Source organism: Rhinolophus sinicus, chromosome 7 (genome assembly GCF_057876585.1).
Source record: "Rhinolophus sinicus isolate RSI-liver-muscle chromosome 7, RSI-T2T, whole genome shotgun sequence".
In the NCBI taxonomy this organism is placed as follows: domain Eukaryota; kingdom Metazoa; phylum Chordata; class Mammalia; order Chiroptera; family Rhinolophidae; genus Rhinolophus; species Rhinolophus sinicus.
Window position 1 is genome coordinate 2,118,146 of NC_142507.1, and position 22,373 is coordinate 2,140,518.

General features: G+C 45.5%; 1 protein-coding gene and 1 long non-coding RNA gene across 2 annotated transcripts; one reads left to right on the forward strand and one right to left on the reverse strand.

Moving 5' to 3' along the window:
* Nucleotides 1-893: 893 nt before the first annotated feature.
* Nucleotides 894-10,740, reverse strand: CA3 (carbonic anhydrase 3). The gene is made up of 7 exons (XM_019726265.3): nucleotides 10,417-10,740; nucleotides 9,544-9,741; nucleotides 7,266-7,384; nucleotides 5,581-5,673; nucleotides 4,490-4,552; nucleotides 3,185-3,340; nucleotides 894-1,857 (listed from the first exon to the last, which is right to left on the reverse strand). The coding sequence occupies exons 1-7, from the start codon at nucleotides 10,448-10,450 to the stop codon at nucleotides 1,738-1,740; spliced, it is 783 nt and encodes a 260-aa protein (XP_019581824.3). The 5' UTR covers nucleotides 10,451-10,740; the 3' UTR covers nucleotides 894-1,737.
* On the forward strand, nucleotides 10,081-12,313 carry LOC141568621 (uncharacterized). Its single transcript, XR_012491793.2, has 2 exons — nucleotides 10,081-10,295; nucleotides 10,805-12,313. It is a non-coding gene; the product is annotated as an uncharacterized LOC141568621 (long non-coding RNA).
* Nucleotides 12,314-22,373: the final 10,060 nt, after the last annotated feature.

A 22,373-nucleotide genomic window follows, 5' to 3' on the forward strand; every position in this document is an offset into this window, starting at 1 on the left:
TCTGTGACTTTGAACAGGCACATTGAGCTGGCCTTGTCACGTGTCTCTCCCTGTAGAACAGTGTATGCCGGGCGCATTTCACAGTGCTCTAAGCATGAGTGACGAAACACCCAGAGAGAATCAGCTGCGTATTGTGACTAATTGATGAAAGCTCCACACCTCCTAATTTCAAGGGATTTAATTAACACATCCAGTTTGCACTGACCAACCTGGTTTTACTTCACCCAGTGGTGATCTATTCAATTACGTTAGCCTCCCAGGACTCTGTCACATGACTTCCGGCCTCACAGGACTCTCCTGACCCAATACCACTTTCATTCCTCAGGGCAACAAGTGTCCTGCTGCCACTTTCTAACGTAAGTCAACATAGTCGCCAGTGAGGCGATGAAAGATGTATCAAAGCCACTAACAGCAAAATGAGACTTTCTGTGTAAAGATATCAAATGCTAAGTATTCAATATTTTGAAAGTCTAACTGCATGGACTTTTGCAGTGTGGGGCCAGTGTCACCCAGAAGCACATTTAAAAATATAAGGACCTGAAAGCTACAGTCTGACTGGATTCCATGCCCCTCAGGAACACCCATAGTACTAGTGTGAACCCCAAATCCTAAACCAGCTTTGAGCCTCTGGAAACCAGGCCACACTCTCCAGTTTGTGGCCACACATTCCCCTCCTTGTCTGCAGCTTCCTCAGAAGGCGCTCACTGACCGCTTTACATATGAGTAGCCTCCCTGAGAGGGGGCTGCCTCCAATCCCACTCAGATTCCGCGGCCATTACCACTACCCTCCAGTTATAAAAACAGCCTTACAAAGTTTGCCATTCTTAGTTTTACTTCATTTCTTGTCACATTCAACCCCGTTCCACAAAACAAACAGAAAACCAGCACCCCACTCTTTGCATTCGTGTCTTTATTAGTTTTGATGATCATTCCACCTGCTTTATTTTCAGCGCAGTCTTTCACTCCTGTGTATTCTAGGAATCGTTAGTTCCACCCTCAAATTAGCAAGATAGCAGAGGCAGTTTGTATTGTAACAAGCATGCAGAAATACAAGTAGTAACATTAAAAATAAATGGCCCTCCTTCAGGTAAAGGAAAATGTTAGGATAAAGTCAACTATCTTTACGAAGAAGAAATTAGAATACTGGGTGAAATTTTTAAAAAACTGTGGGTCAAATGTGTTTTCCTTTCACTGATAATCAAAACCGGGTCACCTGCAGAGTAGCTAGAATTTTAATAAATGATGGACCTAGCGTTGGTTTTATTTAAGGGTTAAAACACATCATCATCTCAATTCTTGCTGTCCACAGTCATTTTAATATCTGCTTATGTGTAATCGCTGTACGGTCACATACACCTCTGCTCCTACGTATAGAATTACTCATTGTGTCTTTAAGATGGACACCTCATAATATGAAAACAGTAAAATAACTTCTGTGAAATTTAAGATGACAGAAAAGACTGGTGCCCAATAGCCATTTTCTATATCTTTACTAGTCTACACCCTGTTTTTTCTTCTTTGAAACCTTACCAGAAATGCTACTTGTATAGGAAAGATGATTATGACAAAGGCCAAATGCTTTCCTATTGGATCTTGTCAACAGTAACCTGGCTTTCATGGTGAATGCATCTCTCATCCATTGCTCAATGTGAAAACTGAGATGTACTTGGAGTTAGGAACACCAAAGGAGGCCAGGAACCAAGCTCTCCAGTGGCAGGTTTCCCTTCCAGAGAGGGCTCATTTGAAGGAGGCTCTCACCACCCTGCCCTTGATGGGCTGCGGCGGGCGCCAGTTCCCCACCAGGGGCACTGGGGGCTCGTTCTCGGCGCTGGACAGGAGGCTGCGCAGCTTGGCCATCTGCCAGGGGCAAGGGACAGGCGTCAGCACACGTCGGACCAAAAGGACACATGCTGTGTACAACAGAGCTAGCAATCACTGGCCTTCCAGCCAGACAAGCAGACCGTAAACCCTGCCCCCACGTTCAGTCCAGACTTGTCTGGTGACCAGTTCCTGAGTAACATAACCTTTACTTCACGCATAAACACTTCTTCATTTCATACGGGACCACCCTGGTCAAAGCCATTTCTTCCCGAATTCTGAAACCTGATTTTCATGGGAGGGGTCAGTTTGGAGTATATGCCTTGTGTGGAAGGGGAGGACAGTATCACTGCAAATACTACGCTTCTTGGTCTTCACTGGATATGTTTTGGGAACCAATTTTTTCTTCAAAGCACAGAAAGAAATGAAAGTCATGCTACACTTATAATTTTAAGAGCTGATCTTTTTCTCAAGGGAGAAGGATTGAGGAAATTCGTATCAGTAATGCTACTATCTCTATATTACGATGTTTTTAGCTTGTCTCCTTAAGAATGTTTCATGCCTCTTCCAAAATATTTAGCTCCGTGAACCTGATGGTTAAATCTGCTCTTTTGATGAAAGGACCTTACGCGTGTGAGAGCACAACTGGGGGAAATAGGAAAGCTGCCGTCCCCCATAAGGGACACGCTGGAAAACTGACTTCACTGTGAGACATTCACTGTCCAGGCTGGGCACTTGTTTTGTCCACGCGCTTTACTCCCTTCTTCTCCATGTCCCCGCCCACTCGTCTTCTCCCAGTGTGTCCCTGGAACTTTCTTGAATGACTGTTGCAAGGATGTTCTTTAGTGAGAAGGGAGGCCTAGCGAGAGGTCTGAGGTATTGGAAGCACCCAGACAGACGGGAGGTGGGATGTTGGTGCCTGAACTCGGCTGTGTGATCCCAGGCAAACTGCTTACCTTTCCTGAGCCTCAACTTACTTATCTGTAAGACTGGCCACACGGAGTACACCTCCCAAGGATGATAAATCCCGCCCCCAGGCCGTGCTTACCCTCCAGTCTCCTAACCAGTGCCAGGATTTGGGGGCCTACCAATGAACAGACTAACTCATAGGAATCTAAACCCTCCGTGTTTCGAGACTGCAAACTCCGACGTTGTTTAGCATCACCCCACCTCAGTGATCTGCATCTAGCCTGGTCCCCTTGGGAAGGCGGGTCTCAGAAAGTCCAGCAGGCTGACTGTAGCTAACCTGGGCCAACTAGGGCACCGCTAGGGCAGCGCTGTTCTGGGCGCAGCCATTTAGCAGCTATGGGTCTTCCAAGTGGCCTCTGTCTCTACAGAGCCCTGCAGGCTGTGAGTGTGCGCTCACCTGCTCGGAGCTCACGGTGATGGGCTCCTTGAGCAGGAGCCACACGATGCACTCCTCGCAGGGCGGCGTGGTGAAGGAGCCGTGGTAGGTCCAGTAGTCGCGGCAGGCGGGGAACAGGCAGGACGGGTCGAAGTTTGTGAAGGGCGCCTCCTTGCCCTGCAGAGCGCGCAGGTAGGTGCCTGAGCAGGTGCGTGGCGAGCGAGCAAACCGCCTTCCCCCGCCCCTCCCCACTTCACGTGTGAGAGTGAATTCAAACGCGGCAGAGAAAAGGGAACTGTTAAACACAGGGCTCGCCTTTCAGAAATAAGGGGAGGGGGAGCGGGTCTGAGGTGACCTGGCACAGTCATTGGGATGCTGTGTTCCTTGTTAACTGTCGCGAGAAGGACACTTCTATCACCTCTCAACAAAAAGGAGACACATCTAAACTGCAACACAAATACTTCATACAAGTTGATGCTTAGATTCTCAGTGATTAAAACAGGCTCACATCGTTACTGAACACTGAATACTTGCTTCCTCCGGTGGTGAAACTGACTAGCATTTGGCTAGAACAGTTGCAAACACAGTTAAAATGAGTCTGTTAAGTAGAAGAGATGAAAAATGTATAGATGCTGCCGGGGAGTGAGAGGGCAACACCAGGAACCAAACGTGTGTGCATGTGATGTGCGTGTGTACATGTGGTGTGTGTTGTATGTGTGTGTGTCATGTCTGCATGTGTTCATGTGACGCGTGTGCATGTGACGTGTGTGCATGTGACACGTGTGCACGTGTGCATGCGATAGTATGTCCATGTGGTGTGTTGTATGTGTGCGCACATGTGGCCTGTGATGTGTATGTGTGCATGTGTTATGTGTGTGCATGTGTACACGTGGTGTGTGGTGTGTGTACATGTGACGTATGTGCATGTGGTGTGTGCATGTGTGCATGTGATTGTGTGTGCATGTAGTGTGTTGTGTGAGTGATATGTGGTGTGTGATATGTGTTGTGCGTGCTGTGTGTGCACATGATGTGTGCGTGCATGTGGGGTGTGTGTGTGTGTGTGTGTTGTGGGGGTGACCAGTTCTTTCTCATCCACTTCATTGAGAGAATAGTTACCTGACAGACTGATTAGCAGGATTAAATAGGCTGATGTATGTGAAATTGCTCTAAAAACTATAAACATACAAATATAATTATTTTATACATACGCTTAGCATAGTCATCAAACTTAGTAACAGACTTTAAGTGAAAGAAATATACTAGAAATATAAAAAGAAAAATGACAGACCCTGCTTTCTGTTCTCCAAGGGAAAATGAATTTTGTACCTTTGTCTTGATCTTGTCCAGTGCATCAAGGACCAGCTGGAACTCACCCTTCTCACGTCCTATCTGCAAGAAAACAGAAAACCAATGATTATATTTTTTCCTTCTCCATAATTCAGGATTGTCTTCAAAAGTGATTTTGATCCATCCATCTGCAACCCGTGTTTATAAATCTGCCAGAAAATCGTGTATGAAGCAAAAACCTAAGTTTATTTCCCACCCAAAATTAGACTATATATTTTCTGAACTAAATTTGGACTCCAGGCCTCTGAAGTACAAAACCACAAAATTACATGTTGGCTACTTCTACGTCCTTGACCTTCTCTGCAAAGTCATTCTACATTTTTTTTATAGCATTAGCGCTGGGATGGACTCAATGCATCTAAAACTAAACTCACTGTCTTTCCGGCTCAGACCCGCTCCACTTCCCGCTGTGCTGTGTTCAGGCAGGGGGAAGGACCAGTGAATTAAGAACATAAAACAAACCATGTCATTCAAAAAGAAAGAGGCTAGATTTTCACCTCTGGCTTAAAATCTAGATTATGTTACCACTAAATTCACGTGTTAATGACACTAAGTCCTCTTTAAACCAAGGCTGGCTCAACAACACACACATTCCAGGTGCTGCCTTAGCCGGGGCCGTCAGTTGTCAGCCGTGGCGTGTCAGCCAGGCTCCGGGCATCACGGTGGTTCCCAGGGCTGGGTGTTCTGGTTTCCAGTGCGATGGAAAGGGGATAGCGAGGAAGGATACTGACCAACGCGGCCGATGCTGTCACCACCACCGCCATGAGCACCTACAGAGACTCTGGTCCCCCGCCCCCACCCACACACACACTCATATTTGTCTCCACATTTTGAGAACCGTTAGAAGTGCTAGGGGCCCTGGAGTATGGCAAAACATACACTTGTAAAGGAAAGCATAACATTTGAGCTGATCTTAGCAGGAATATCTTGATTGGTTGAATGAATGAAAGGCATGAAATCCATTCCTTTCTCCCCTCTAAACAAAAGGAGGGGGTGAAACACACGCGATCCTAAGCGTTGGTACGGAAGTAAATTTTGAAAGAAAAAGATAGGGTCAGTGTTTACCTCACCTTCAGAAAAATGCCAACCACAGCAGTGCCATCGGGCTGCTTCAAAGCTTCTCCAAATGTGTTGTACTTTGGGTTCCAGTGAACCAAATGCAGCTGAAAACATAGGACACAGGTTCCGGGGTAAATTCCTAGCACGAGGGAACAACTATCAAATTATTCACAATAAACCCAATCATTAATTGTGCACGTTAAGGTGCCTGAGCACTCTCATGCAAGTAGACAGAGTTCTAAACACTAACATGCGAGACTTGGGTGGAATTTTTAATAATTCAGATAAAATGAGTATAAAATCATGGTAAGTAGATTTAGAACTTTAATACACAATGAATAAAAATCAAACTTTTTGTTAAACCAATTCAAAAGATGTGTTTTCGTTTTGCATGACGTCACGCCTCTTCCTGACCAAATCAAACAGTGAAACAGAGCTATAAACAGGAATCTACAAACATCCTAAAGTCATAATTAATTGGGACGTAAAGGGGAAAATCCTTGAACATTTTCCCACTTTTAGCAGCCAGTGGGAACCTTATCTGAATTGAAAACCTAGGCACCAGTGAAACCAGTCAAACGTTTCCTCATTGAGTTACATAGAATGGCAACAGGATACAGTCGGTCACAGCAGTTAAACCTATTTTACGCAAGGTCAAAAGTGTGAGATAGCCCCATGCGCAGAGGCCAAACAGCAAGCCTTGCCACCTGTAAAAAATACCCTGCACTGTGCCCATGGCTGGGAAGATATCTAGAGGTACTCAGACTGCCAGCGTGCCCTGCCCTGGGCTCCCCAGGTAGGCTGTGCAGAAACGGGCTGGTCGCCGTGAAGCGTGCTGGTCCCCAGAGTTAGTTTAGCCAACAATTAAGCTGCCTAAGAGCCTTCACAGTGCCGTCAGGTTCCTGCCCCAGCCCCTATGTCGACCCTGGGGAGAGAGCGGAGCAGGAAAGATGGCCTCCCCTCCCCCAGGGCATCTGTCACCACTTCTGGACTAGGCTTTGGGGAGAGAGCCTGCAGGAGGCTCGTGTCATTTCCCTGTAAGTGGGGGCCTTGGTCTGAGCTACGTACAGATCATGCTTTTTCTCTCTGTCTCTTTTTAGTGGGTTAGACAAAGGGTGGCTTTCGCGCATGGGAAGTTTTGTGTGTATCTAGGTTTGCGCATAAATACCTGTGTACGTATAATCACACCCGTATATGCGAACAGCCTTCACCAAGAGCCGAGAACAGGGGCACAACCAGAATTCCTGAATGCTCGTTTAAAAGCACTGCTTTCTTATCAAAGAGGCAGCTTAGGACACTGGGCAAGACGGCGACTCTGGAGCCAAGTCTGCATAAGGCAGAACACCAGGTCCAGCTCTCACCGGCTGGGGAGGCTTTTCAATAACTTTCCTGTGCCTCAGTTTCCTCATCTGTAACCTCATGAGTTAACACTTGTGAGCACTTCATAAGTGTTAGCGATCCTGAATGGTCTTTTTTTCTACTCAGAGACTATCCAGTTTCGTAAAATCACCTTCGAGTGTTTGCGCGTGGTGCTAACTGCCCTACCCACGCGCGAATGTTCAGCAGCTTCAGCTTAGGCTGAACCGACTACAGCTCTTGTCCCAACTGCAGGCTTGCAGCAAAAGCGGCGGTCACGGCCTTAGGAGCTCTGTTTCACTGGGCAAGGTCCAGGGCAGGCGACAGCCGTGCCTCCTACCTCGGCGGCGTACTTGACTCCATCCACTGTGTGCTCGGAGCCGTGGTCATCCGAGGAGCCCCAGTGAAGATGAAACTGGCGGAGCCGGTAGGGTCCAGTGAGAGGGCCCCCCCTCAGCACTGCGATTCAGAGAAGGAGGTCAGCATGAACTCACGCCTCTTCTGCAGAGCCCTGCTTTATGTACACACGGGCCCTGACAGCTCAGGGGCCACGGGCAAACGGGCTCAGGCTGCTGGGCCCACCAAGCCCCCTGGGCTCCCCCTCACAAATCCAAGTCTTGGGATATTTCAAAATAAGCGATTTCTCCCTTCTGTCTTATTTGTCTGCTCCTTTGATTATTTTTAAAATGTCCACTGAACATTCATGAAAATAAAAGGAAAACAGCAGGGGCCCTAAGGAGGTGGACAGCCAAAGTGTGGGCCGGTTGTGGGGTGCAGTGGGGAGAAGGTGACAGATGTAGGCTCCTGGTCTACCCCTGGCTAGCTGTGTGTCCTCAGGCAGATTGCTAAACTTCTCTGAACCTGTGTTTGCATCTTTATGAAGGTGGCAATAATACCAACCTCTCAGGGCGGCTGTGAGGATTAAATGAGATTAAGGATTTGAATGGGATCACCGCAGTGCCCAGCCTGGCCATCACTGAGCAAACGTGAGTTCTTTCTCCATGTCTTGCTTCCAATTATACTTTTCTACAAGAAGCAAGAGCTTTCGTCCATGTCTAATTTCGACTCTGTGTGTTCAAATGAGGCGGAATGGGGACATCAGAAACATCCAGGCAATCCATCACTCCGGACAGCTAAGCGAGGCCATTCCCAGAAGCATTAATTTGAGCTTGCTGTCCAAATACCTCAGCCCTGTCACTTAATTTGGTTTCATTTCATTCAGCCTGGGGAGGGAGTGATTTAGAGGCTCAAATACTTTCTGAAGGATATTGGAAACCACGCAGAAACCCTATAATCAAGATACAGCAATATAAGCTAAATAAAAATGGAATTCAGTGGGTAGATGCTGGACAGGACTGACCACCTATGGGTGCTGAAGTGGCACCTTGAAAGCCGCAGTATACACGTAAAACAGCCACGCAGGCTCGGACGAGCTTTATCACGTACAAAGGACTGGTTTGATTTATGGCATTTTCCTGTCCAACCACTAGGAACATTTATTACCTGGACATACGAGTCCAACTGATTACGATGGACCATATGAAATTGTCACTCAACCAGTTTTTGCTTACAGAAAGAAAATGGGATTTTCGTGTGGCCTAACCTCATAGATACTGTTTAATTTTGTTTATCCTTCTAAATGAAACTTGATTTATTTGAATGGAGAAGGGAGAAAAAAGCAACAGATAGTAACACGAGATTATTGTTTAAGAAAATATAAATTTCTATGATATTTCTTACTTCAAACCTCCTTGCAGGTAGGAGTTATGACTGTATTATTCTTTATGACAATATCATTGAGGATATTCATTTATGTACATCAGTAAGGATAATTTTAACTTTCACAAATATAGTCAGATGAAGATGTGTTATTGTACATCAAGCACCAACATATTGTGGGAAGATTCTTTCTTACCTTATTTTCAGGGAAACAAAGCATTTCTAATTAGCCTTCTTTTATTTCACTGATTTGCTTAATAGTGTAGGTGAAATAAAGAGATTTTTAAAAACATGTGATTTTTCATTTTCACACACACTCACAAATCATTACCCAAGAAGAAATTGTCAGATACTTCAAAACCCTCACCAAAAGGATTGGTCAGATACACCCTGCTGAAGCATCCCGGGCAGGTCTTGGGGCCAGTCTTGGTAACTCCTAAAGTGGCCCTACTCTCTGCCCTGGATTGCCCCACCGCCCCACCAGGGGAAGGCACTGCCCACTTTGTTCCTTTGCTATGTGCCTTGCTTTGTAGAACAGAATCTCTGAGGAACCTGGGAATGGCGCCTTGCTCTCCAGATCACGGTCAAGAAGCATAAGGGCCATCAGAGCCTGGAGAATGCTCCCTTGTACTGACTGCTACCACCTCCCAGGCCAGCTCCGTTTCAGGAATGCACTGCCACTTCTAGCTTGGGCGCGGGGCCATGTTGCAGCAGCACAGTGACAAAGACGAGGGGAGGACATTCCTCTTGGATGCACAAATACAATTCTCACAACTAGAGCCAAGTTACATGCAGTCTCCACTTTCAGAGATGAAGTCTCCCCATTCCCCACTCATTCTGCCACTGTGCCATAGTCACATTTTGCCAGTCCACACGCTCTGCCTAAGGGTCATACTTACTTGACCGATCGAAAGTGTCATCAAACACAACCCTGCACGTCTTCCCGTTGTTCAGGATGGTCTTGCAAGAGCCGGGATCGTAAGACACTGACCAGGGCAGCAGGGAAGGGTCGTGCTTAATGTCTTTGGTGTGCAGCTCGATGGGTGACTGGTTGTCTCCCTTGGCGATTGGGTAAAGCTCATGCCAGTGGTCGGGACCTAGGAGATCAAGTTGACTGGGCTTGTGTAGTTGGTGGCACAACCCAAACCCTCTTTCTAATTGACTAAACCGGCAGTGACTGTGGAAGGTCTTGGATTTCAGATTGGGCAATACAAGGCTTAGCGTGGGAGACCTGCGTGTATTTTTAGTAGTGGACCTGGGGACTATTTAACTCCGCACTTCCTTCCTCTTGCTAAGAATACAGCCTCCAAGGCTTCGTTTGGAAATGGACTTCATCACCTGTCTTACCAATGCCACCTTCTGGAATAAAAGCACTGACCACAGGTGGTTTTTAGGGGGCGCCCACGTTCCTTCCCGGCGGGTTAGGCAGCAGCAGCAGCCCTCAGACAGGTGGGTGGCTGCCCAGTGTCACCGAGTTGGGGACAATCAGCTCTGGACCTCTTGGTCTGACTTCTCAGTCAGAGGCTGTGCCGTCTTGGGCAGGTGACCCAGCCTCTCTGAACCTGTTTCCCCCCATGGAAGTACTAACAGCTCCTCGCCACGGAGAGCTAGATGGGATGAAGGGAAAGGGGTCCGCAGCGTGTGGCACTTGGTAAGTACTCAGGGAAGGTCCTTTGCGTGCGACCCCAGCCCACGTTTTCTGCAGCCTCCCAGGGCTGTGCGGCGACAGGGGCGCCTCCCCACGCACGTCCGCGGGGCGGGCAGGGACTCACCATTGTGGCTGGCGTAGCCCCACTCCTTGGCCATGGTCGTCCTCTGGGTCCGCTGTGGCTCCTGCCAGCTGTGTGCGCAGAGTCCCCGGAGCCCTGTCTTTTATGCAGGTCCCCCACTCCCTGCATGGCCTTATTAGGTCAGCGAGGGGGCGGGGGGCTAAGCTGGCTTGGGGTGCCGCTCGGGAGGCGGGGTGGGGGGAGCCAACGAATTCCGAGAGCTGGACAGCTGTCCGGGGAGGGGGGGGGCGGAGGCCCCCCACCCCTCCCTGGGTCCCGTCCCCTGGAGCCGCAGGGCTGTCCAACCGCGGCACGCTGGGCAGAAACGCGGCGCCTTTGGCCCACTTGCCCCTGCCCCCTCCATGCATGATTTTATTTTATGTTTTTGCAGGGACCGGGTGTCGCAGTCACGCTCAGCCGCCACCTGAAACCCGCCTTGGCGGCGCTGGCGGCTCCTCGGCGCGCTCACTGCGCTCCGGCGGCCGGGCGATGCCGGCTGGAACCACCGCGCTTGTTTGCCTGGCGCGTGTGTGACTCCCTTGCGCGCAGCTTGTAAAGTTCTAGAAGCCAAGGATGGGAAGCAGGGCCTGGCGGGCAGGTCCCCAACTCCCGTGTCCTTGGAGTCTGAGAGCCGCCTGCCCTGGAGCCGCCCCGGAGGCATCCCAGCCCAGACCCGAGGGTCCCTTTGTCCAGGACTGGGTCCCGCGGAGCCTGGGGGTCCCGGGGAGCGCAGAGCAGGGGCGTGGGGCTGAGTGAGCGCCTCACTGGCCCAGCTGCACCTCTGCTCACGAAATGTCCACACTATTTTGCATGGTTGAAAGACATGGCCATAACGTGAGTCTGTTGTTTAAAACGAATGACCTCACTCTCCAGACACTGGAAGATTGGGACCCAAGGAAGAGCAGGTTTCCAGAGTTGGTTTATTTTTCCTCCCTCTCCCGAGTTGTTTTATAACATGATGAACCAGGCGAAGGAGGGCCGCTGTGTGTGTGCAGCGTGCACGTGTCAAAGACGTGCCTTTACACGTCTGGTTGTGGCTCACGCTGAGGAAGTCAGTGGCGACGCTCTTTATACCCTGAGTATCTTGTAAAATGTCTTCTTTGTTCCAGGTCAGTAATAATCTCACTTCCAAAAAGACAGCGAGGAAAGTGAAACCTAATTGCAGTGCTGTCTTGGAGGAGATTGCCGTCTGCAGATCCGTATTTACTCCGACTTTTATTGGTGCGGGTCCTCGTATTTGAGGATCACAAACCTCGCAAAGGAACTCTCTCATCGTGGTGAAGCTAGCTCATGCCCAAGGCATGTGGAATGCCTGACCACACTCAGACACTGGACGCCTGCGGAGTCAGTCCCCAGGGTATTTTTGTGACCAGGGATTATTTGATCCACACAATAGCAGTGTGGAGTCAAGAACTGAGATAGTTTGGAAAATTGAATCAAACACAGCAAGCAAATACCACTGGACACTGAGCTCAGATAGGTCAGTGTTGGCTCAGTAAGTCCGGGGAGATGGGCTGTCGCCACTGTTTTCTGCTGTGCTGTGATGGTGTGGGGTGGAGGTTGTAGTGAGGGAAGGTGTTTTCTGTTTCTTACTGAGGGCATAATTATTTGTACTAGCAAATGAGAATCTTCTTCCAATTCATTAAATTGCTACCATCTTGCTTTTTCTGGAATGTGTGGTTAGAAGATTGGCAACTAAATTTCATGTTTTTGATACAGTAGTAATACAAATAAATTATTTGATAAAGTCTTTATGCCACGCAAGGCCAACAATCTGGTAATGCCTCATATTATTACTGTTTATGTGTAGAAGGAGTTTATAAAAATGGGTTGTCATTAATTAAAATAAAGAACTGTGCACAATGAATAAACAATAAATTAAAGACTTCACAATGGCACATAATTTCACATAAGCATTTGCAAAGTGAATTATTTGATAGTTTTAGGTGTGCGGCCTTGAAAAAATAGTTGGCGTTTCCATTGTACTTTCTCATAAGAAAGTGAATCAAAATTGAAATTTCAAGACAATTTCTATAAAGCAAGTCATTTTAGACCAGGATATATTTTTCAGAAACCACAAATTAACCATCTGCATCTTAATTGATTTACTCAAGCAGCTTTGTCTATAAATTTCAAAATTCCCTGTCAACAGAGCAAAGAGATCATTCTAAACTGTATCCAAGACTCAGATTTTTGGAGTGGCTTAAAAAAGAAAACTGTTAGGTACACACCGAGATAAATAATGCCAACAAAAGAGCTAGGAATGATTAACTAGAAATGATTTCCTGGCATATTCACAGCTTTTCTCCCAACGTTGTTATTGGAAAGTTGATGGGTTGAGCAATTTTTAGGGATTTCCCCCCCAAATGAATGCGCTCATATAGAGGAAGGGGGTAGAGAGAGAGAGGCAGAGAATATGAACAGAGCAACCCAGGAGAGGAATTTGGGTTAACAGAATTTGGGGTGTGTGTCTGAATGAGGGAGTTTCAACTAGGTTGTATGTTACAGTTATAAACTTCAAGGATCTAAGGTGATATAATTTAAATCTATTTTTATTGTTGATTTGGCATTTTGGTTTGCAAGATGCCAGGTAACGTAACTGAGTCAAATCTCCTGCAAGTGCTTATCTTTTGGTGCCTCTAGTGCATCAGGAAAAAAGTGAGAAACTGTCTACTTATTCACCTCTGCGATCAAAGCACAAATTAGGATTCGAAGTAATTGCATAATTGTGTTTAAATAGTTTATATTTTATAGTGACATATATTTTCTACTGTTATACATTTTTATTTTCATAGATCAAGTTCTGGAATAGACACGCAAAACCAATAAATGTAAAAATAAAACTCAATCATTAATAACGAAATTGATAAAAATTGAAATTTTAAATCAAATAAATTTAATAAAAATGAAATACGTCTAATCAAATCTAATAAATCTAAAGATCAAATTTCCCATATGAGAATCAAAATTTTAAATGAATCTATTTAACGGTCGTACATCACATAATTATTACCTTCTCCCCTGACAATGTTTTTTTATTTCCCTCCCCAAAAAAATATTGCCCAGAATCTTGGCTCACTGCATTACATATGAACATGACAGGCCCAGTTCTTGAGTGACATCAGGGACAGCTGAGCCACTTGGATGGGTTCTTAAATTATGGCTTCTGTTCGTGGCAAATTTGTAGGACAGCAGCCTGAGGCCTGGTCCCAACAGGTGTCCCTCACTAAATACACAGATCTGAGTCATTTCGTTTGAGAGTGGGAGCATGGCTGCAAAGGGGAGACCACCCTCCCCCCCAAATCTGTGCAGTAAGACTTGCTCATCAGGATTCATAAATTCAAACTCTTCTCTTCCAAATACAAATTCTTTTTTTTTTTTTTAAATGCAATCAGAACATAGTAAACGAAGGCAACCCATGAATTAAACTCTATGGATACCTTTTCTCAGGATCAAATTTAGATGATTAAGTCTCGTCTTCAATAACTTAATGAGAGGAGTTGCTTGTAAAATTAATAGGTGGCATTGTTCGTTTTGTTTCACCATTTCCATAGCATTGAGGTGGCCATTTGCCTAAATTTTCCTTTGGCCTCAGACACCTCCTCTGTGACATAGAGAGAATAATGCCTGCCTTTCAGGGTTCTGTGTGGCTTAAATGAGATAGTACAGTAAGCACTCACCCACTGCGGGCCAGTGCATTTGGCACTCAGCAGAGTTAGCACCCTTCGCTGGCCTTGTCCATCTTATCCAATTTCTCCCTGGGCAGTCACCTACCCTAAAAAATCCTTTCTCCTTGTTGGTCATAAACAGTGCCTTGTCTGCATACCTCAGAGCACAGGTGCTAACCTGCAGACAGCATAGCTTCTGCTGTGGATGAAAATGCTGATACCCACAGCGTCCACTCTCCCCTCCCCCACAGAGCTGCCCCCTGCCCACTGTGGGGGTCCGAGTAAACCTCTTTCACCACCTGTGACCAACGGCATGCAAAAAGCATTAATCCAGTCTAACAAAATGAACTGTGCTAAGAGCTATAAGTCATGTCATTCCAACAAGCTGAACACTTTGTTGGTATATTATTTGATACACAGGCTGTTAAAAGTGATAGTCAAGCTCCTCTCAATGGCATTCGGGGGTCTTTAGACGGTGCCCTACCTGCTTTCCAGGCCCATCCCAGCCTTTCCTTCCAAACTCGCCCGCCCTCTGCTTCAGGCATAGGGGATCCTTCACTCTCCCCATAACCACACATCCTTTCCCACCTCTGTGCCGTTCTCTCTGACTCAACTGTCCTGCCCACTGTGGGCACCTGACAAGGTGAAACTGTTATATCGACAGTTGTGTAGCCAGTGCAGCGAGTGTTCATGTAAGATTTCACACCGAAACGACACCCGTTCATCTTTAATGTCACTTCTCTGTTAAGCCTGTGCTCTTGCCCTGCCGGCTGCCATTCTAATTCCAGGCCCAGCCACTGTCCATGTTGCATTGACTTTCTTTTGTGTTATTTTAATTTTTTTCGGTGAGTAGAACGAGGGATACTCTCTCCAGGGTGATGTAAATTACTTTGCTTCCCTGGGAACAATCAAACACCAACCTCACATCTCGAAAAATCTCAACTCCACTTCTTCTGGTAAAAAGCATTACTACCCCAGGCTGGTCAGGTAACTTCTTGGAATAATAACCACCCTGGACAATTTACTCAGTTATTAGCACCAAAGGAAGTGATACATGTGTAAGCACTCAAAAACTAGCACTTCACGTCTGTCATTATTCTCACTTAACATGTTTAATTGAATAAATACTTAAGAGCTGGGGAGTTTTCATGCAGGAAGAAATTCAAAGTGCCATTTTTAAGATTGTAGGGGCTATTTTGCAAAGCCCAAACCTGAGAAATCTAAAATGATGGCTTCTTAGAGACATTGGAAATTACTTTGCATGAAGTTTCTGAATAAGAGAGCAGGAAAATATCTGCATTGTTTGAATTTTTATAGACTTTTAATATCATTAAGTACTTGTTTTTCCAAAATTAATAATCAAGACTGATGGAGATTTTTGAATTACTGGAATATACCACACAGCTATTTTATCAATATACAGGGAGTGCCAAAAAAATGTATAAACATTTTAAGAAAGAAAAAAACCTATTAAAATTGTAATACTCAATATATACTGATAACAAAAGATGAATACAAGTCACGTTTGACGTCTGCAATGACAAGAGCTGCTCAAAGTGGTTCCCATCAGTATCCAGATACTTCTGATGACGATGAACTACTGCTTGAGCACAGATAACATCTCTTAAAATGTGTATATATATATTTGGCACCCCTGGTATTCCAAATAAATAATAAAGTTTAAGTGATTTATTCTTAAAATATTTTATGTTGGTATAATTGAACAATTTTTAGTGTTTTTCAGCTTTATTGAGGTAAAATTGACAAATAAAATTACAAGTTATTTAAGGCTTACATCATGATGGTTTGACATACGTATATATTTTGAAAGGATTGTTCTCATCTAGTTAATTAACACGTCGGTCACTTCACATATTTATCTTTTGTGTGTGTAAGAGGACATTTAAGTTGTACTCTCATAGCAAATTTCAGTTATATAATGCAGTGTTGTCAACTATAGTTAGACATTAGACCCTCAGGCCTTATTCATCTTATAGATGAAAGTCTGTACCCTTTTATCACCCTCTTCCTAGTCCTAATTTTCAGTATTTTAAAAGGAAAACTTTTTTCCATATAAAATGTTATGTGACACCTTGATTTCCTCCAATGTATGTGCTATGTATCCTGGGATAAACTATTCTTTTGTTTCCCACTAAGAAAACAGTACTGTCAATTAAAGCTCAAGCACCACTTTTTCAAAATTCCATCAATATCTCTCAGCCTGCTTCCTGACAAAAGGCCAAGATATGGCTAATTTTTACCTGTTGTCTTTAGAAAAAGTTATTTGGACACTTCCAACTTTGCCTCTAAGTGATAAGGATATCTTGTCATTGTAAAAAAATGTGATCTCTGTTCAGACATGGCTGTATAACATTATGCGTCACTTCGTTTTCTTCAACCTCATACATCCTCTTGATTTAGACTGTTTGGGGGGATATTAATTATTTACTGTTCTATAATATTAATTTCTCTTATAAATGACAGTCAACTGAAATCCGTGGCATAGAGTTTGATCTTTGGTATTTAAATCACTTAAAACTAGTATGAGATTTTGAAGTCAATTTTCTCAAGCCAGAAATTTCCTTAGCTGACAATGATCCCTGTAAAGAAAAGCACAACAGTGGTAAACTACCTGGTCTGCAAGGTGGTTCTAATTCACCCTGCTCTGCAGGAAACACGAAATCAGGAAGAGGGAACCCCACTGGGCGAGAGAGTACCCGCTAGAGTTAGGGATTTCCCTGAGCCATCTGCGTACCTTGTTTTAGCAGAGGAATCTTCACGATAAAAAGTTTAATATACCATCTCTGACATGCCAGCTCACCATCTCCCCAAGAAATAAGTATAGCATTCTCTCTCTCTGTGACCTTGAAAAGCCAAATGCAATATGAAGATCGATCATACAAAACCCCGTAGAACTTAAAGTGTTGAACGAGACCAACGTTAAGTATTGACGTCTAGAGCAAACGTGTTTTGTTACATGCTCGAAAGCATGTTTCCCTGCAGCCACTGCGGTGTGTATCTAGAAGTGGAACTTCTGGAATTACAGCTCCATTTCAGAATTAGCTGGAGTAAAATGCGTTTTTCTTCACACAGCAGAAGTATCAAAGTATCGTGGGAATTCGAAAGACTTGAAGGAATTTATACTCAACACCCATACAGAGTCTTTTGTAAGATCCAATGTGTTTTAAACTTAAAACAAAATATTACTTCATACAAGTGGGTGAGAAGTACTTGTAGGACATGTAAACGTGAATTGCCACGTAGGGGAGAGCCGACGCTTCCTTCTCAGACCCCTGAAAGCATCTCAGATCTCACTGTTTAGACCAGAGACCCTGCTCATTGTTAGTTAATATTTATGACTGTCAACAACATGGAAAAATTGGAAAGCACATCCACACTTCAGGGCCAAGGAAGGTTGAATCTAGGCTTGACACATAAGGACAGACAAGAGCCAGCGGGAAAACAGTGGGTTAGGTGGGGGAATAACATGACCAGAGAGTCCAGGGAGTCCTGTTCCTTCTGGGGGCAGGTCTGTCCTGTACCTCCCCAGCTAAACCCTCATTACACTGCTGTGTTCTACTGACAGTTTATGCTTTGGTCCTGGCAGAGCTTGAATGCTCAAGGGTGGCCACTCGGACCAGATTAGGGGTTTTCAGTTTCACGCACAGTAGTCATCCTTTACTATTGACTTTGAAGATGGTCTTCTTTTCCAAAAGTACCGAGGAGGCATAGAAAAGACATGTGACTCACACAGAGAAGTCTCCATTCGGAGGAGATGGACGTACCTTGCTGTGTGTTCTGGGCAGCGCGGGCACGGGAATACCTCGCTCACAGCCAGAGTGATGCTCACGGCTCTTCCAAAACAAACTGGGCTCGTTGTGCATTTGGCAAGCATGGTGTTCAGACGCACAATTCCTTTTCTAAGGTATTCTTTTCTTCACACAGGGATCAGAACCAAGGCTGAGAGGAAAAGCTGGTCGGATCTTTCCATCCATGGCCTCAGTCACAAACCTCCCAGATTGATACTTGATTGAGAAGAGGCATGTGGGGCACCGTTATTCAGGGTTCAGGGCTCAGAGAGCAACCAGCAGCACCGCCTGGTCTGGGACGGGGCGATGACAGAGCACAGATGTCCCCTGGCTGTAATTAAGAAGTGGCACATGCCCCAAACTGAGTTTACAAAGTGCATCCATCAGTGCTGATTCAGGAATAACCATTTCTTCACACTTCACATTGCCAGAATGTTGTGCTACTAAAATCGATGTGGATGATTTTTAAGGTACATTGTTTAAGGAAATAAAGAACACTCTTTCTTCAGCAGTGGTACACTAGAAAGAGGGGTTCATTATTACTTTCTCTATAAAGAATTATTGTTCTTTTAACAAACATAAAGTCATTTTAAACATCCAGATATATAATTATTGAATTGCATGAAATATATAAATTATCAAAACAATTCCGTACATTTAATATACTTTGACTTTAGCATTTATCTTCAGTTTAGACTTCACTGCAGATATAGATAAACGACATGTCACTAATCTTAGCGCAAATGCTCCCTCTCAGAAGTGGTTTCTTTGCCAACCAACAGACAGATAGTTCTGAGGTCACTACATGCCGTTTCATCATTTCTGAGTCGCTGCAGTGCAGGAGCATACTTGTTTTGTTCAATGACGGTTCAACACTGTCCTCCAGCCTCTCATGCACGTGCCTGCTGGTCACAGCAATGTGACTTCTGAAGCGCCTATGACTACATTTGACACACCAAATCCAACGGTTTCCAAATGCAACTGTAGTTCATCAAAACCCATGTACAGGATGCAATTGAAAGAAGAGCACTTGTTCATGCATTCAATTCCGTCATCCAATGCCTTCTGGGTGTGGAACACTGTTCTAGGCTCTGGGGGGGCGTTAAGGGAAAAGGGACAGTCTCCCCATTGTGCTCACATCCTGGTGAGTGGTATGAGGAAAACACAAAGAAACAGATGAATAATGACCGCTGTGGCCGACAGGGAATAATCCCCTGGAGAGGCTGGAAAGTGGGATCTTTAGGTAGAAGAGTTATGGGAGAGTTTCCTGAGAAGGTGAAATAAGAAAACTAAAGCAGGGGAGGGTGGTAACCATGGGAAGAACTCAAGAAAGAACATTTGAGGTGGAGGGACATCCAAGGACACTGTGGAGGGTAAGTAATCCAGGGGGAGGTAGGGATGGCGTGGTTGGAGAGGATGGCGGAGGCCAAGCCAGGTAGGGCCAGGGTGGTCACCGTGAAGGGCTAGTCTTTTACTTCAGGGCGATGGCAAGGTGTCAGGGAGTATGAAGCTCACGAGGAACACCTGACTCACCTTCTGTCGCAAGCGCCTGAAAGGGCAGTCACCACATTTCAGTCTCTTCCTGAAAGTCAAGGGGCCATTAACCCCTTGGCAGGGCCCTACGTCCCTGCGTGGTACTCGTGACATGAGTGGGGAACAAAGTCCCTGCACACAGGTGCAGATAGAGTGAGTAAAACACAGCTTTATTTGGGAGCCAATGTCCCTCCAGAGGCCAATGCTCTGGTCAGCACAGAAGGTTATACGGAATAGAACAGAATTTAATAACGAACCAAGTCCCACAGTCAGTCGGGGTGGAGAAGGCCCCTGGACCGGGAGAGGTGACTGGGCCCACGATAGGTCTGAGGCAAGCTGGTCTTGCAAGGAAGAACTTTGGAGAGTCCCAGAGTGTGGTGGCTTGCACCTCGCAGAGGGTCTTAGCTGAGTGGCCAGTCGGACCACTCATGGCATTGCTCTGGGGTTCTGCTTTTATCCTCTTTTCCTTGCACTTGTTTACCTCTTAGGTGATAACCAGCAGTTGTTTTGGTGAAGGTGTTTATCACTCAATTTTGTTATGCTCAGTTTCACACATAAATATACACATGTTTACTTTCACTTCACTCTTATCCGTCTCACACATGTGCGGCCATAGTCCTGTCCCTACTAGTAAACAACTCGTTTGCAAACCTCAATCCCACATATATAATACATTTTATATGCTCTACGCACCTTTGCAGATCACCCTGATGCCCAGAGAACGGGGTGGAGGCGGAAGTAGAGCACGAGCCAGTGCAGAACGATGCTCTGCATCATTATAAGTCTAGGACAACATTTTCTCCGTGAGATGAGGCTGCAGACCTCAACGTTTACAGTGCCGTGAGTGAAGCTACTTTGGCTGCACATAGAGGAAGAAACAAGAAACACAACTCACGGCTGCATTTCAAGATGGTTACCATTCAAAGAAGAGGATGGAAATACAGTAAAATGCTGTGTGCTCCGCATTCGGAGACAGGGCGTGCGGATCAGGTAGAGATTCTGGGGAACTTCGTGGTGGTCTCCACTTGATGGCTCCTCTTGAAACGCATCTGAAACGCCGTAGACCAGAGCAGCATGACAAAGGGAGTTATGGTGCTCTCCAGCTCCCTCCCAACCAAAGGAAGGCAGAGATTCAGCTGCAGCAGGGAAGAGCTGACGCTAGAGCAAGTTTTCATGTGTCCATTCATCGGCTTTTGTTTATGGGTTTGGCTAGTTCGTTTTTCACATAGAATCAGAGTGTTGTGATAAAGAGCTGGGACTCAGATTCCCAGGGCCTGGGTGCCCACCCCAGCTGGCCAGGAACTTCCCTGAGCGTCAGCATCCTCATTAGTGGACCCTAGAACGGGCATGGATTTGTCATAAGGATTAGGATAATGTGTGTAAGGTGCTTAGAATACTGCTTGGCGTTTCTAAGCATTTAGTAATTATGAGTTAAAAAAAATGTAGAAATGCAAAATAGATAAAAATTTGTCCTGGGTTCATTAGCTCCCAAGTAAATTAAAACTTCGTGAAGGCAGAAACCAGGACTGTCTTGCCCAAAACCTAGCCCAGGGCTTGACATCCAGTGGCCATGTACTCGATACTGTTGAAGGAAGACAGACAAGCAGGAAGGGAGAGATGGGGGAGGAAGGAGAGAGGGTGTGGGGTTGAGAGTTTCTAACCAATAGAAAGTGAATTGTTTGAAGGAGGATCCCCTTCTGCCCCGTTAAGGACAATGAATTGCTTTTGTCCAAAACGTTTGACTCTCTTCCCTGTGCTGTACGTGACTTCCTTGATGACTTATTTATTTCATAACTGGGAGTTTGAGTCAAACCACGGTGATGTTTACCTGAAATGAATAGAGAGTTATATGGCAATTACATGCCAATGACAAATAATAATGATGAAAATGTTTGATAGAAGCTGAACCGTGTTGCAGATTTCTGGAGGTTCTGGAGAAGTGGAATGGGCATTCTAGCTATTCACAGGCATGTGAGATGCACTAGGGTGTGGCCTAGACGTACAGAGTCAGTTCTCGTGCCTGATTTGGACTTCCAGCATTCCCACTGCTGTCACCCAGTGCCAGCCAGAAGTACCCCCCATCGGCCTCTCGCCATTCTTCTGTTCCTGCCCAGAACACACAAACCTCCTGCAGCCTCAGGGCCTCTCAGCCGTATCTTCTAGCTGCAGTGCTCTCCCCTAGGCTGTGCGTGCGGCAGCTTCTCTCCCATCACTCAGGCTGCAGCTACCAGTCACCAGCTTGAAGTGGCCATTCATCTACGTACACCGTCCTTCTTAGGTTTTATGAGACACATCATATGTATATTCTTTCTTGTGTTTATCAACATTTATAGTTATTGCCTGATCTGTTTGCTTCCTACAATGAATAAAAGAACGAATGAAGAATTTATCTCTGACTGGATGCCCCAAAGTTACTCTGAACCAGACAAGGCCTGTTGAAGCCAAACATTACTGCCCTTCCTCTTTTCTGAAGGCTGACATCGGGTGGGGTCCCCACATTAAAGTTAAACACAGACTTTTCCAAACAACATATCAGAGAACACTTGTTCATCACCGGCTCACTATTTATAGGGAAATAAAATCGTCATACGAGTTGCAGGAAAGTCATCGACCTAGCACCAGAGTGAATACGGTAATTTCCATCCCTTCCTCTTTCCATTCTTTGGAAGGCATCTGCTTGCTCGCATGGTATGCATATTGAAATCCTAATTCAGGAATGAAAATCTGAAACCAAGCTATCTGCTTTTGTGTACTCTGGCAATGCCTCATTAAAAATAATCCAAGAATGAAAATGTGAGCTAAGCCGTTTGCTTTTTTAAACACTGAACGTGTGGATCCTGAAATTCCACTGAGCAGGCATTTACTCTCCACAAAGATAAAAGTTCCTACTGACCTTGACTTGTTCAGGTATCTGACAATATGAGAGCCTCCCAGATAGGTTCACTCTGAA